Below are 15484 nucleotides of genomic sequence, written 5' to 3'. Positions count from 1 at the left end.
TAGAATACAGTTACATTCAAATAGTATTTTGATTACTGAAGAGATTACTTTGCATTTTATTGTCATTTGTTTCATTTAATATTTAGTCCTTTCAGATGGAAAACATTTATACATATAAATGATGCGATCCAAAGTGCATTTGAACAGCGGTGAAACACTTTCTTATGATGTGTTACATTCATACGAGCAGACAGAGAAGTAAGTTTGGAGCACAAGAAATAGAAATAAACCTTGTGTAAATTGTCAGCTTTACGCTAAGCTAAAATGCTATTTCTAGCCATTTTACATGTACGTGTTACCAGGCACGATCATATTTTTTTATCAAGAAAATTCACGTTGGATCATAATTTCTTTTTTCTAGTAAGACCTTTGATATTAGGGCAAAAATCATATTCTTGATAATAATTTTTTTATTGTTTTCCTGTAAAGATATCTAAAAATCCTTAAAACGAGATCAGTTTGATTTATCTTGTTTTAGAAACAACACTGCATAAGATATTTAGGTTTTTCAGAGAATGTATTTTTAACATGTGCATTTTGTCTTACAGTACTGGCAGAGTTTTATAGTCAAAACAAGTGAAAAAATCTACCAGTGCTGAAGAAGTAATCCCAAGTATTTAGAATACGTTACTGACCTTGAGTAATCTAACGGAATACTTTACAAATTAAATTTTACAGCATGTATTCTGTAATCTGTAGTGGAATACATTTCAAAAGTAACCCTCCCAACCCTGTATATATAAATATATATATATACACACACATAAATACATACTGTATATACAGTATGTATGTGTTTGTATGCATGTGTATGTATATATATATATATATATATATATATATATATATATATATATATATATATTAAAATATTTATTATAAAAATGTATCCTTTTAATTCAGTTTACAATCCCAAGCAGATCTGTCTAATCTTGTTATTTCTGGCACATTCAGAGTTTCATAGACAATAAAAAAAAAATGAAAACAAACTGATTTCAAACTGATCTTCATTGAAGCAATGATGTGTAATGGCATGGTAGAGGGAGCATATTTTTCATGATCCAACATGTCTCACATATGTAAATGATATACAGTAATATACATAATTTGACCTGAAATAAAAGTCAAAACACAGTGTTTCAAATTAAAACCTCTTAAAAGCAGTGTTTGGAGTGAGTCTTTACAGGCAGCCGTGGAACTAAATTGTGAAAGAGGCATTTAAAGAGACAGCTGGACCATCGATCTACTGCTGTCGAACAGGCAGAAGCACAAACCAATATTCACAGTTGTACATATGTATGTCCTCTTCCTGTATCTCCTTTAGTTGGGGAAAGATTAATGCTTTTCTAATATCTTAAGACCAAAAGTCGGAATGCACATGGCGTGCAAATGCTTTCCTGATACACATCGAAGGAACTCATTGCCTTTTCTTTGAAGAAAATTAACCATCATCCTCTTTATAAAATAAGTATAACGATCTCTGGAAGCACTCTTGAGATCTGACACTTGGCTTCACATTTGTACTTGTGTCCGCCCACACAAAGCTGTTGTTTGAAGTCTTTTTTTAAAGACTTAATTAAAATCTTCTTAATTAGTCTTTTTCTTCTTCTTTTTATCTTTGTTCTCCTGCTGACCAGTTGATGGTTCTTTCCAGGGCAAGAGGTTGTAGGATACAAATGCAGAAATCAGGTATGTGGCCATCCCTGTGTATCCACCTATAATCAAACATAGCGGCTGAATCAGCACAAACAGGCAGAAAACATTGACCGAAGCGCTGTCGGGCAGCTCCACACGGGCGTCCTTGCTTGCTTGTAACACACCAAAAAAATAGATCAGTGCCACAGCTGGGTAAAACGCTAGCTCCTGCATGGTGCCAACTTGTCCAACTTTGTTCACCCGTGCAAGTATAGTCTAAACTAAGAGACTAGAGAGGACTAAACATAAATATGTCACCACCAGTGGAGCAGGGAAAAGCAATATAACGATGGCACTTCCTGTAACCTTTCATCTGGTATTGAAGTAAAACATTACCTTCTTGCTGAGATAACATGCACAGGCATGTTATCAAAGAGTGAAGTGCAAGTTCCTCTCCCAGCATCAGGAGGCCCCCAGAGACTGACCTTTACTGTCTAATGGAGTTTGAGAATGAGCCAACAGCTGCCTGCAGGGCTGAAGTATTAGCATCAAATACATGAAAGGAGATAGCCCAGAGTCCCCAGCTTCCAACACATGCTTGGATTAGTCTAGTGCACTGTGTTTGGCAGAGATTAGGCCCTAGGAAGGGACTTCTTTTGAAAAAGCCTTCTACCACCTCCATTTCTCTTTTCTTTTTTCTTTTTTTTTGCCAGGGACTGGAAAAACACTGGTGGTAGAAAAGAAAGATGCAAAAATGGCTCTGACTTTTGGAGATGTAATTTATTCATAAGTGTTTGGCAGACGTTTGCCAGCAGTTGATGGACTTTTGAGCACCTGTGAGCTGTTATCACTGTTAGGTTGTTATCTTAGTCTCCTATTTAAAAGATGGCAATACAATAGATATGATGCCACACAAATGCTGGCTTTGACACTGAGCAGGATAGGAAGTGCATCCCTGGACCTTTTCGCACCCTTTTTAATCATCTTATCAAGACTTTGTTAGGGTCTTCATTTGGACTTCACCCCTTCAATTCACAGCATTTAATTGCACTCAGAATAGCCTATTTCTGGTCCCTTAGATGCAATGTGGTTGAAACATAGTAATTAAAGCCCCCAAATCACAGTGAATGGTGCTGTTTGGCTGACATTATGGAAAACATTCTTTTTTTCCTCCCTTTGTCCTTAGTGGCAGCTTAGTCTTCCCATCTGCTGCCATTACTGGTCCTGGTTATCAGGCTAGAGATCCGTATTTGCATCTCTGCTTCAACGTGGCACCACCGTCAGATCACCTGCAGCAGTACTGGTTTTGTTGGCAGTGGGTATTAGTCTTTGACAGGGGGTGAGAGTTGAATCTGGGCACCAATTCTCATCATTGCTTTGGTGTTGAAGGCACCACATGAAGCTCAATTGGACGTAAAATTCGCTTTTCCCCACATCTTTTTCATCTGGTGCACAAACAACCAGCCTCTCATCAGGAGCACATCTGCACGTTCTTGTGTTCACTCACATGCCCATCTGGATGCCCACTTTCTTTAACATGGCCTTTAAAATCATGGCTCTCTCTGAAGAGGATAGGTAAAGGGAGGGTGGGAGTGGGAATGTACTTTTTGTGCCAATGCAAGGCTGTTTCCATGCCCATTGATCTCCAAAGTGGCTCCTGCCTCTCCTACAGGAGCTTAGACCATTCTACTTAAGTCGTCCAAGGAAAAAGGAATGAAAACCTTTGCTTTTAAGAGTCTCCAATCCTGGAGGAGAGTGAGATGTGGCTGAAAGAAGCTATAAGGATCAATCACTACACAGCAACAAATATAGAAGAGCGGAACTTTGTGTGAATGTACTGCATCAGCCACACATATTTTCTGTGTGCTTGCGTTTCTTAGAAACTCTGAAAACTGCTGTTGCAGTAGTCAAAATCCTGAGGAAACAACATTGCTCACAAATTTTCCTTCTTAAAAAGGAAAGGACATATCAATTAAATATATATATTTTTACAATCCCAAATAAAAAGAAAGAGGTTTATCATTAATACTGGCCCTATTTTTATTTATTTATTTTACAAAAGATTATTCTACAAATACCAGGATCTGGAAGGATGTAGGTTTATCAACAGTAAAAATGTTTCACACACGCTTAACCTGTTCACGCTTGGCTCTGGGGAGCTGTCCACACATGGTGGTGCTGAATCCAGTTACGCTTCTACAATGCGAGTTCGGAGCTCTCCTGCCTCACTAAAACAATATTATTATTTTTATTTTTATTTTATTTTTTTACAATAAAAAAGCTTGTTTCATGTTCGTCGGACAAGTCATGGATGCTGAACGAATGAGATCGCATTTGACTACTGATTATTTTTATCGCGTATTCTATTCATTAAAGGAAAATAATCATAATATTCAGAGTTCAATACATGTTAAGCTCAGTTAACAGCATTTGTGGCATAATGTTGATTTTCACAAATAAATAAATAAATAAATAAATAAATAACAATAATAATACTAATTTCGACTTGTCCCTCATTTATTTATATAGTTACAATCATAAGCATTTACAATAGAACTGAATAGGGCAAGTCCCTATACATTTAAACGTTTCAAAAGTAAAGTCAATAGATGTAAATATTATATACGTGTTAACATGATTTTAGTGTGATAAGATATCTTGCTAACCTTATCTGTTTAAAGTTATATTGACTGACAACGAAACCCTGTAAACCCAGTATTGGACCTGCAGTAACACTAAAATAATGTATGATGTTTACATCTTGTGGCTATACTTGTTTGAAACAGTGTGTATTTGAACGTTTATGGACTGGTCCCATTCACTTTCATTGTAGCTAACGTCCATAAGAAACAAACAAACAATAAATGTGGAAAGCAACATTATGGCACAAATGCGGTTAAATGAGCTTAACTTGTATTGGAACCCGGAATATTCCTTTGAAGCCAATTTCTTATAATGTCACCTAAACGCAAAACAATATTACAGAACGAATTGTTCTGAATTCTAAATTCTTAAATAATAATAATTTAAAAAAATAAAAAAATAAAAATTGTGACTGCATATCAGCAGAATTCTATATTTATGCGCCAAATTGCTACTGTACGTTGCCAGGCAACCACACACACAGCCTACAGCAGTTAAACTAATGAAATATAACTTAGTGGAAGAATTTGTTTTTTACTTCTTATTATGAGTTCTAAGAAAAAAATCACTTTAAATAAAGCAAAACAAACAAACAAACAAAAACAAAAAAGAGACTTTTTAGATTGTGTTTAATAAAAATAATTAGGCTATGAAAAATCATTGTGAATCTTATTTAAGCGTCAAAAAGAAAAGGAAAAAACACTTGCACATTGGTTACGTAGCTAGGGAGACCATGCGTTACCTTGATTTTACAGTATTTAAGGTGGTTTTAGGATGAACAGCTTCTACCCCTTGTAAAATAACTGTAACGCACTAACTCCAGATGCTTTAATATTTCACATTCAAATGTTACTTTTGGCACTTGGTGACCAAATTAGTGACACATTTTTGATTCAGCTCTTAGTTCAACCCCAACGCCAAAGCAAACCGCCTATAATTAGTGTATTGAAGAGAGCTGTAGTACGCATGGGCGTGTTATAGATAGTAGGGTAGGGGTGGAGAGCGCTGGATGCTCTTTAACGTGTGCACATGTAGAGCACTTGATGTACAGAAAAGATTCCTTTCTTTCTCTCGTGATGAGCGGCAGCTGACCACCCGCCTTGCAGTGTGATTCTTTACCACACTTTTAAGCGACTTTCCCCCGACTTTTCACCCCAGTCAAGTTTCTCGAGTTGAGGTAACGGCTCTTTATCAATACCCTGGCCTTGTTAACTCCGGGTTGGTCCGAGCGGGACCGTGAAAGCGTCCTCGGGGCCAGGCTTCGCGAGCCGTGGAACTGCCACGAGCCCCGCGCGCTCATGGAAGGAGACATCATGGACAAACTGGAGGACATGGCTTCGGTCTACGAGTTCGACCCGTTAACGGGCAACATCCCCAACACCAAAGTGGAGATCACAGTTTCGTGCAGGTAAGATCACTGTGCCGCGACTCGCGTCTGACAACATGCGCATTAGGAGAAACACTGAGGAAAAATGAATGTGTATCACAAAATGCTCCTTTCTTAACGTGCAATCTCATTTCAGATATGTACAAATGGTGATGGGGCAGTTTTACGCAGAAAAGTTTTTTTTGTGTGAATGGTACTCTAATGCAATAGAAATTTGAATGTAGCATGTGACAGTTGTGCATGAAAACCGCAAACCATGTACTGAATAGCACTGAAAGACTAAGATATATCAATGCAAGAGGTATATCAATGCATTCGACAGTGATTGCGTAGATCCGTATCTTTTACGTGTCACTAGTGAATTTTCTATGGAGAGCTGCATCTGGAAGTTTTGGATATGAGTGGGGATAGTTGCTATTGCATTCAACCAAAGTGGAAAATGGATAATGCTTGTTTTAAGTGTTAAAATGTTAAATCATTTCTCCCTTTAGTTCAGCCTAACATAGTAAGGATGACAATATGCAAAGGAAATGCATATAAGCAAGTATCACCGACCCACTCAACTGATTTGTCTAATGCTGATGTTTACGAGAAACGAGTGCATTGCTTTATTAGCAGGGTTGGGGAGTAACGGCATACATGTAATGGGATTACGTATTTAAAATACAAAATATAAGTAACTGTATTCCACTACAGCTACAATTTAAATAATTGTTATTTAGAATACAGTTACATTCAAAAGGTATTTTGATTACTGAAGAGATTACTTTGCATTTTATTGTCATTTGTTTCATTTAATATTTAGTCCTTTCAGATGGAAAACATTTATACATAATAATGATGCGATCCAAAGTGCATTTGAACAGCGGTGAAACACTTTCTTATGATGTGTTACATTCATACGAGCAGACAGAGAAGTAAGTTTCAAGTAAGTTTGGAGCAGAAGAAATAGAAATAAGCCTTGTGTAAATTGTCAGCTTTACACTAAGCGAAAATGCTATTTCTAGCCATTTCACATGCACATTTTACCAGGCACAATCATATTTTTTTATCAAAAAAATTCACGTTGGATCATAATTTCTTTTTTTCTAGTAAGACCTTTGATATTAGGGCAAAAATCGTATTCTTGATAATAATTTTTGTATTGTTTTCCTGTAAAAATATCTAAAAATCCTTAAAACAAGATCAATTTTATTAATCTTGTTTTCGAAACAACACTGCATAAGATATTTAGGTTTTTCAGAGAATGTATTTTTAACATGTGTATTCTGTATTGGCAGAGTTTTTATAGTCAAAACAAGTCAAAAAATGGAAAAGTAATCCAGAGTATTTAGAATATGTTACTGACCTTGAGTAATCTAACGGAATACGTTACAAATTACATTTTACAGCATGTATTCTGTAATCTGTAGTGGAATACATTTCAAATGTAACCCTCCCAACCCTGTTTATTAGTAGGAATATGTGTAAGTGCGAGTGTGTTTAATGTGTTGAGAGGCTTGAAAATTTTATGGGATAAATATATACGTAATGTGCACTGCTCTTTTATTCATTGGTTATTTTGAGCTGATAGTCACTCTAGGCTTAACAAACTCTATACATAGAAGAGAAGCTCCAACCAAGGATCTGTCTGTATTGAGTGGATGCACATTGATTGTCTCTCCCTTGCCTATGTAAACACTCTTTCTCATAACTAAAATGAATGCAAATTAGATGCATGGTGCAACATGGTTCAACTCAGACTTTTCTTTAAGTGGTGGCATTTTCAATCCTAATCATGGACAGTGCAGAGAACTAAATTTGATTTACAGTTTAATGATTTGTACAGCCATGACCAAGTCCAATATTAAGAGACTGCTTATTTGCACTAATCTCAACCTTCCCACTGCAAAAAGAATAAACGTATAACTCAAAGCTGAAAGATTAGAAAGATGACTCCTAGCCCCAGCTCAATGCATTTAGACTCATATGCATATTCAAATGACGTGATGGATATAGGTGTCTTCGTGTTTTGTTCTTGTAAAGACATTATATAAATATTAGGTATGATGAAGTGGGTTTCCTGAGAGATGATGAATTGTGTACAAATGGAAAGGAATCTCTGTGGATAAGCACAATTATTTCATGCCAGGTTGATTTGTCTTGGTGTAAAGTTACTTTCTGAGAGTGAGAGAGAGCACATTTGCACAGTGATTTATGGCAGTCTGTACCTGTGTACCATTTATCCTATTTCTGTCTACCCCTGCATTTATTGCTAACATGTCATTAATAAATAGTGGACAATATTGATTTGTAGCATCCAAGGATACATTGCGAGTCAAATACCAATGAAAAATAAGTGTGAAATCTACTGGCTAAACTCCAATACTCATTTAATTTAAAAGCCCTGACACATCTTTACAATAGCAGCATTTGTTTTCTCTGAGCACCTATATTAATGTGATCCACAAAAATAAGCCTACTACCACTGACAACATGCCTAATATAGGGAATGTGATGCAAATTCATTCAATTTGGGCACAATAATACTCATCGATATGAATATAGCACACTATTTCATTTCAGTACTTAAATTGAATTGAGTAATCTTTAAGAAAGTTAAATAATTTTTGTTTTGTTTTGTTGATATTTTAAGTTTTATTTATTTGATTTTGTGAAAGATTACACAATTCAATTTGATGGAAATGTGTTATAAAATTTAAATGCATAAATCTTTAAAAAAGTCTTGAATATTTCTTTGACTGATGTATACTTGAGGAAACCCATAGAAGTTACACAATATTCATGAAATCATATTAAATACATTTTACTCTGCTAACCTGACATGCCATTAATAGAGATGAATTCATCACACATTTGGATTGTTGGATGCATTAATGTATTGAACATGACTTAAAGCAGTAGAGCAGAATGTAGGAATCAACACATTTCAGCCAGAGGAGTAGAGAGAGGAATAAAAGTGATTCCATTGGTTCCATGAAACAGGAGATTAATTTACCCTGGAGACCTTAACTGACATTCCTGTCACATAGGACATGGCTGAGAGCTGCTGTCATATGGTGACAAACAAAGGGATCAGCAGATTAAACCTATAATGGATTTCACCAATTTGTATTCAAAGGTCCAGCCAATAGATTTCATTACATCTGACTGGTCATCTGATGGTTATGTGTTTGTAAGCTAAACAGATGCCTTGTGGTTAGGAGCATGGATCACATGGTCGTCCTTCAATTTAAGCTTTTTTATTATCAATGAGATGTGCTGTGTTCATTTTGTGCATATGCCATAATGATTTTGGACTTAAAATGTTGAGCATGAAATGGCAGTGGCTTCCTTCTCTGGAACACCAATCAAATGTTTCCCAAGTGTACACCTGCCATGGCTGAACTAATTCTACTGCACATAGGAGCCTGTTACTGCCAGTTACTGCCAGTTAATGCCAACCATTACTGTTCATAAAGCTTTCATAATTCATTAAGAATTTATTCAGTCACTTCTTTAAGTGTAAATATTAATGTTCTCCATAATCTGAACCACTCACTCCTCCCCCATCCCTGTTTATATAACATTTCCAAATCTCTTATTGGTGCCTATTTAGCACCAAGAGGTGTTTGGAGCTATTTTTTTTACTATACATACAGTATAGTTGTGAGATCCGAGCTTGTATGCTTGGTAGGACTGTTTTATCTCTTCGTTTCTACCTACTGTAACTAGACATGTCCTGATTTTAATGGTAGCCTTTTAATAATTCAGCAGCTTTGGAAAAACCTGAAAGGGATGTGGCGTGAAGATTAATCATTTTGTTTGAAGTTCGAAGATTGTGTGTTGCGTTGATTTGTGTTTGTAGGGTTGCAGGGTTGAAATAAGGAGAAAGCTGTGATATTTTTTTAAGGTGGGCTCTGGGGTGTAGTCCCTGTACTTTTTTCTTTTTTGATTCTCAAAATATGGTCTCTGTAAACTGTGCAATTTTCAGATAAATTGCCGTTAAAATTTAATGAGACATCACATCTCAGATATTTACCACCAGAGACAATGCCAGGTTTTTTACCCTTGCCATTCAAGAGATCCTCTCTGCTTTGATATTCTGTGTGCATTGTGGGAGGTGTGGTGTAAAGATGATTGATGCTTCCAACAGCCAGTCACAATGCATATAATTCTTTCTGTGAAATGTCAGTGTGTACCTGGGGACAGATCTCATTCTGCTCCTCTTGTTCATTCTTCAAACCTCTCAGATACAGTGATTCACCATTCTTTCCTGGCTTCTGGGGAAAATTAAAATTACGGCCTGTCTTTTCGTGTAATTACTGTGATTTTTGAGCAATTACCAGTTTGCTCATTAAAATCCCTGTCAAAATGCTAAGGCATCAAAAACCTGTCAGAGAAAAATCCTTGTAATGCATTTTCTCATGCTTGGGGTGTGTGAGATAAGTATGGGATTACTGTAGCTGGATAACGGGGAAGCCAGATTACACCACACACAGTTCAATACTTTTCAAGTGCTGTTGACAATGGGGATTTCGAAACACCTGTTTTATTAATCAGCAGCATTGCTGTCTGATCACAGTTATATGATGTGGGCGGGCAAATAATCTTAGCCATCAACAAACAGCAGAAGTAGTATGCAAGTGCCTCATTGGTCCTGTCCCAAATGCTGCATTTATGTGCACCTGCAGTGTCCGTGCCTTTGCATGCATGGCTGTGGAGTCCATGACACTGATTGTAGGGTATCCCCTTCATAATTTTATGGTTCAAAAGGATGCTCAAGGCTGCCCCTTTTGGGCCCTTGATGTGCTCACTGGTGCAGACTTCACAGTGGTCTACTACCCAACAGTTCATAGCTGAGAATGCCATTGTGTACAAGGCCTTACTCTGTTTACAAAACAGTTATAGACTAATTAAGCTACTAATTAGTAATTTAGCTGATGCTTTATGCAACAGAATGTACAGTATGGTTATCACAAGGACAATGGGCCAGGCTGCTGCTCAAAAAAAACTGCAAGTGATCAATTTTGCATCTCATAGGACTTCATATTATGGAACAGACCCTGAAAGCTTCTGCTATTCAGTTCGAGGTCCCTTGAGACTTTCATGAACTCTGGCTTTCTTTTCTGCTACATTAAATGGTCTCTCTGCAGGTTGCTATGCAGGGTGGTGGACAATGCTGCTCCGTGAGGTAGGTGGAATTGTTTTTGCTCCACTTCTCCCATTTGTAACCCCAAATATATTTTTCGATTCGTGCCATCCTCTGCTAAATACTGAACCAAGTCTTTCAAACTTTTAAGCCGAGAGAGAGTGAGAGAGAGAGTTTGGAAAACAGAGATAGATTTAAAAATAGAGATTAATGGAATGGATAGAGAGTCTGAAGCAATAATACAAAGGGAGTCAGAGGGTGTCTTTGAGGTGAGCAATGTCGACAGCCTGCCCACATTCAACAGTCACTCTAATGAAAAAACATATTCAACAGACAATCTGGCATGAAGATGCAGGCCACTAAAGCACTGAGGAGGTAAACAAGACAAAAAACACAGTAAATGCACAAGCCAAGAAAGTGCAAGAGATTACTTGAACTTCTGACAGGAATTTTGGTCAGTGGCAGATCATTCCCAATAAGGATCACAGAAAGATTGGTGTTGAAGGCAGAGGTGGTGACAACCGTTGAAACCCCAGTGGAGAACTAGTACAACCTGACCTGTTGTGATCACAAGTAACATTGATTTTTCTAATCCTTAGAGGTCTGACCCTTGTTCCTTGTATTCTAACATGTGCAGACACATGCCAATTGTCAATCTTGACTCAGCCTCTCTCAAATAGCTGTTCAGTATGGCTGACTGGTGCTTTTTATTGGTTTTTCTGATAGATGTGGCAGAGAAGCCGTAAATAACTTCATCCAATTGTTCATTTTCTCGGTCATGGTTGCCATGCCGGCGGAGAGACTTGACTTTTCTTCATTTTGACTTGAAGTAGAAGAGCTCTCTATTGAATCATTTTTAGTGAGTGTGTTCATGAGCCACTCAACTCTAATGATTGTTTTCTTACAGAAGTGATTGTAAAAACAATTCTCTAAAAATCTGTGTCAAGTCAGGTTCTAAATTATTTTGTTATTGAGAAATTCCTGCTTTACTGCAGAGATGTGCTACAAACATTAGTACTGCAAATTGGACTGTCAGAATGACTTGGCATCAGACTAATGAAGAGCGATATTAGTGTCTTTGTATATTTGTATATATATAAAATGACCACACTGACTTTTAACAAAAGTTAAAAATGGCATCATTCAACATCAATATATCATTATTAATGTATAAACAAAATAATTCACCATTCAGAAATAAGTTTAACCTCACGTGCGAGACCTACTATAATGTTATCAAATATTTACAATTTAAAATTTTCACTTAAAATGTTTTATTTCGTCAGAATTTTGAATGGCCGTCAGTGGGAATCATGAATTTTGGCATCAGAGAGTGTAGTTCCGCCATCTACCAACAGGTGCTAACAGGTACCTGCTAACCAGCCTATTCCTGATCCCCTGGTTTTTATCAGATTCTTAAGTAAATATTGTTGCTTTAGGGTACACAGGTATTTATGAGTATACTGGGTTGCTACAATGAGAATTTACAAGAAAAAAACTTGTTTTTAGACAGCTTGGTCTCATTAAATTTACGTATGCATTGTAACATTTTTGCAAAACTAAAATTACGTGCTTCATTACACGTTTGGCTGCAGTTTCCAAGTGAAATGTCCAGTGAGGGGCGCCAAAACCAAGTGAAATGAGGTTGTAATCAGACAAGGTTTTTTAAGGTGAATTTTAGATAGGTTTTAATAAGTAAAACGTACCTCCCTAACTGAAAAGATAAATGAGAGTTTAACAAAACAGACATCCTTACCCTTAACTAACACCTAACCCTAACTGATATTGTTTTCAAATGCAAATTTGAAATGAAAAAAATTTATAAAAATACACACATTACTGAAGCAACCATTTCGTGTTGCTTCTATGCCACTTTCACATCATGAGTCTTTGGCTGGACTTGAACCACAGTCATTGAATCCAAAGTCCAACGGTCTTTCGGGTGAGCTACCAAGCAAGCTAACAATACTGGAATAATTGTTTATATGTAGGTGGGTCTGTAATACAAGTGTTAAAATGTTTCGTTTTTCAAATCATGCGTTAAAGTAAAAGTGTTTTGATATCATAACATAGCGGGGGGTGAGTAATAGAGTGAAAAATAAGTTTTTATAATGTCAGCAATTGTACTCGTGTTTTGTTTGACAATAAATAAAACGCACAGTTGTTGTAGCGCCTCCAGTGTTCATTTCACCAGGAAACTATAGCGAAACGTAGAAAGTGTTACATAGAAGTCAGTTTGCAAAAATGTCTATAGAGCAGTGGCGATTTCTCAGGGCCAGCAAAGCCTTCTCTGCTGGCCTAACATGCCAAAAAAATAAATATTTGTCATCCTTTCATTATCAATCACCTTTTTGCCTATGCATTTTTAATTGTTTTCCACTCTTAATTAATCTACAAACAAATAGAGAAAAACAAAAAGATTATCCAGTCAGAATTTATTCCTTGATGCTTACAAGCAAAGTGTGACAACTGTTTCACAAATCGCATGCCCGAAGTCAAGCTCGTTAGCCGAAGCAGCATGTGAGTCTGAGCTCCACCCTGTAAGGCCTTCAGAATTTCCACAGAATCCCTCAATAATGCAAATCAATGAGCAACTAAAGTCAGATTGTCAGATTCAACAGCCAATCAGATTGATTTATTTGTTCTTGGTGGGTGTGATCTTTAGGATATGTCCCAGTCGAGGCCTTCTAGCTGGCCTTGAGTGATGCAATCATGCTTTAAGTGATGTACGTATTTCAAGAGCGAAAAGTGTAAGATCAAGCTGTCTGATGAGTCGGCTGTCATCACTGCTGGTATTGCCATTGAGAAAGAGATCCTTATGGATTTAAAAACAGAGATGTTCTGCATGACCGTGTGATTGCTTAATTTATTAAACAGGAAAGAAGGGCTGATTTTCACTTCAAGTAAATTGGTAAGTGCTTTTTGCATTGTTATAGCAACATCAGGAGTTTTCTAAGTGTAAATTAGGCTACTTGAGCATTCAGTGGGATCAAGTTTTGAAAACTATTGCTGTGTTCCATTCAACTCGGAAAGTCGGATTTTACAACTTCCTACTAGGAAAAGTGCAATGGAATGCATCTTGAAGTCAGAATTGCAACTTGTAGGCTCGTGCAGAAATTCTCAACTCCGATTTCGCCGAGATGCAGATGCATGATGTCACACAAACATGTCGACACTCAGGGAGATATACAAAGTAAGTGATAAACATTCACTTTATTAAGTAATATTGATAAATATTATATTAAATAACATGATATTAAAGCTTGTTTAACAAACACCTGCAGAAACAGGTGCATAAAACATTATAATCTCTTTTGATAATCGTACACCTGAAGCACAAATGCTAGCACTGCAGCACTGTTTATCAGTTGGGTTGCTAGGAGACATATCTAATGAGAGTCAAACCCCTGCTAAGCTAACGGGAGTGTCGCAGTTCCGAATATCAGGGAATGGAATACATTTATGGTCGGAGATATCAAGTAGGAATATCCCACATCCAACTTGAATGGAACGCAGAATAAACGCGTACCCTGACTAAACTAAATTTATTGCAAGCGACATTTAAATCGCAAATGTTATTAGATCGATTTTTCCAGGTATTACAGACCTCCTTGGTAGATTCATATGAAAAATTATGATTTTCATGCTGCAGTTAAAATTAGGCTTGCTTGAGCATTAAATGTCGTTTCAAGTTCTGGCTTTCGTGCGTGGACGTGTTTTTAAAATGTCAATTGGTATTACTAGTTAGCTGCGACATAATGTATGATGCCCAAAGGCATACGTTGTCTTATTCATTGTAAAACTCGGTTTTCTTAATGGCATGAATCACACTGAAGGCCTAGACTTAAAATGCATGGCCCACAACTGAAATAGAGTAACGTTCATTCTAAGGGACCAGGTTGTTTTTAGATATGCCTGAGTTTGTAAGATTTTTGTGTAATTTTTTTCCCGGTTATTTTGGCTTTTAATGTACTTAATAATGTAATGATTCATCTGGCTTTGACTCATTTGCAGAGACAGAAAAAGAATCTGTCTCCTGTTCTTTGTGGCTGAATTGACCAGAAGCAACCTGTCATGTTGACCCATTCTTGAGCTGATAAACAGCCATAACTGAGTGAGAGAACCATGAAACTGAACGGAATACTGGCTGCAGTGGCAGAATTGGATGTGTGTGGGACAGTGGGATGCCCCAGTGCTTCCGTCTGTCGCAGCCACAGGCACACACACATAGGCATATACCTGGCTTAGAGGCACTGGAGCATGGAGGGACCTGAATATGTATGAAGACTGGTTCAAAACCACCAGAGAGACATGTCAAGTCTAGAATTAAAGAGGTAGTCTGATAATGAGTCTCAAAAGTTACAATTGAATTATTGGTGGAAGAAAGGATCTTGACACCATAGGGTTTAAAACCAGTGATGTGGTCCAGCTAATTTAAACATATAAGCATTTTAGCTGAACATAGTCTTGCTCTTTAAGGAATTAGATGGCAGAATTTAAATAATCCGGTAATTCAGAGCACATAATTTGTGCACATAATTTGTGCACTTGTCTTATGCATTAACATGATGAATTTGAGTGAAGTTTATACTTACAACAAGTGAAAAAAATCAGTGGAACAAGACCAAATACATGTACATTTTAGATTTTTTATTTATTTATTTATTTTTATTTTTTTTAAACAAGCC

At 36.9% G+C, this 15484-nt stretch overlaps 1 protein-coding gene across 1 annotated transcript in view; it reads left to right on the top strand.

Annotated features, from left to right (window-relative positions):
* The first annotated feature begins 5335 nt into the window (after positions 1–5335).
* LOC127428236 (copine-5-like) overlaps positions 5336–15484 on the top strand; it is a 209751-nt gene continuing 199602 nt past the window's right edge. Inside the window, exon 1 of the mRNA XM_051676445.1 lies at positions 5336–5686. Within this exon, the coding sequence (XP_051532405.1) occupies positions 5577–5686 (110 nt within the window). The 5' untranslated portion in view covers positions 5336–5576. The remainder of the gene's footprint in view (positions 5687–15484) is intronic.

The sequence above is a fragment of the Myxocyprinus asiaticus genome, chromosome 37 (assembly GCF_019703515.2).
Source record: "Myxocyprinus asiaticus isolate MX2 ecotype Aquarium Trade chromosome 37, UBuf_Myxa_2, whole genome shotgun sequence".
NCBI lineage: Eukaryota > Metazoa > Chordata > Actinopteri > Cypriniformes > Catostomidae > Myxocyprinus > Myxocyprinus asiaticus.
This window is presented reverse-complemented; position numbering and strand designations above follow the sequence as displayed.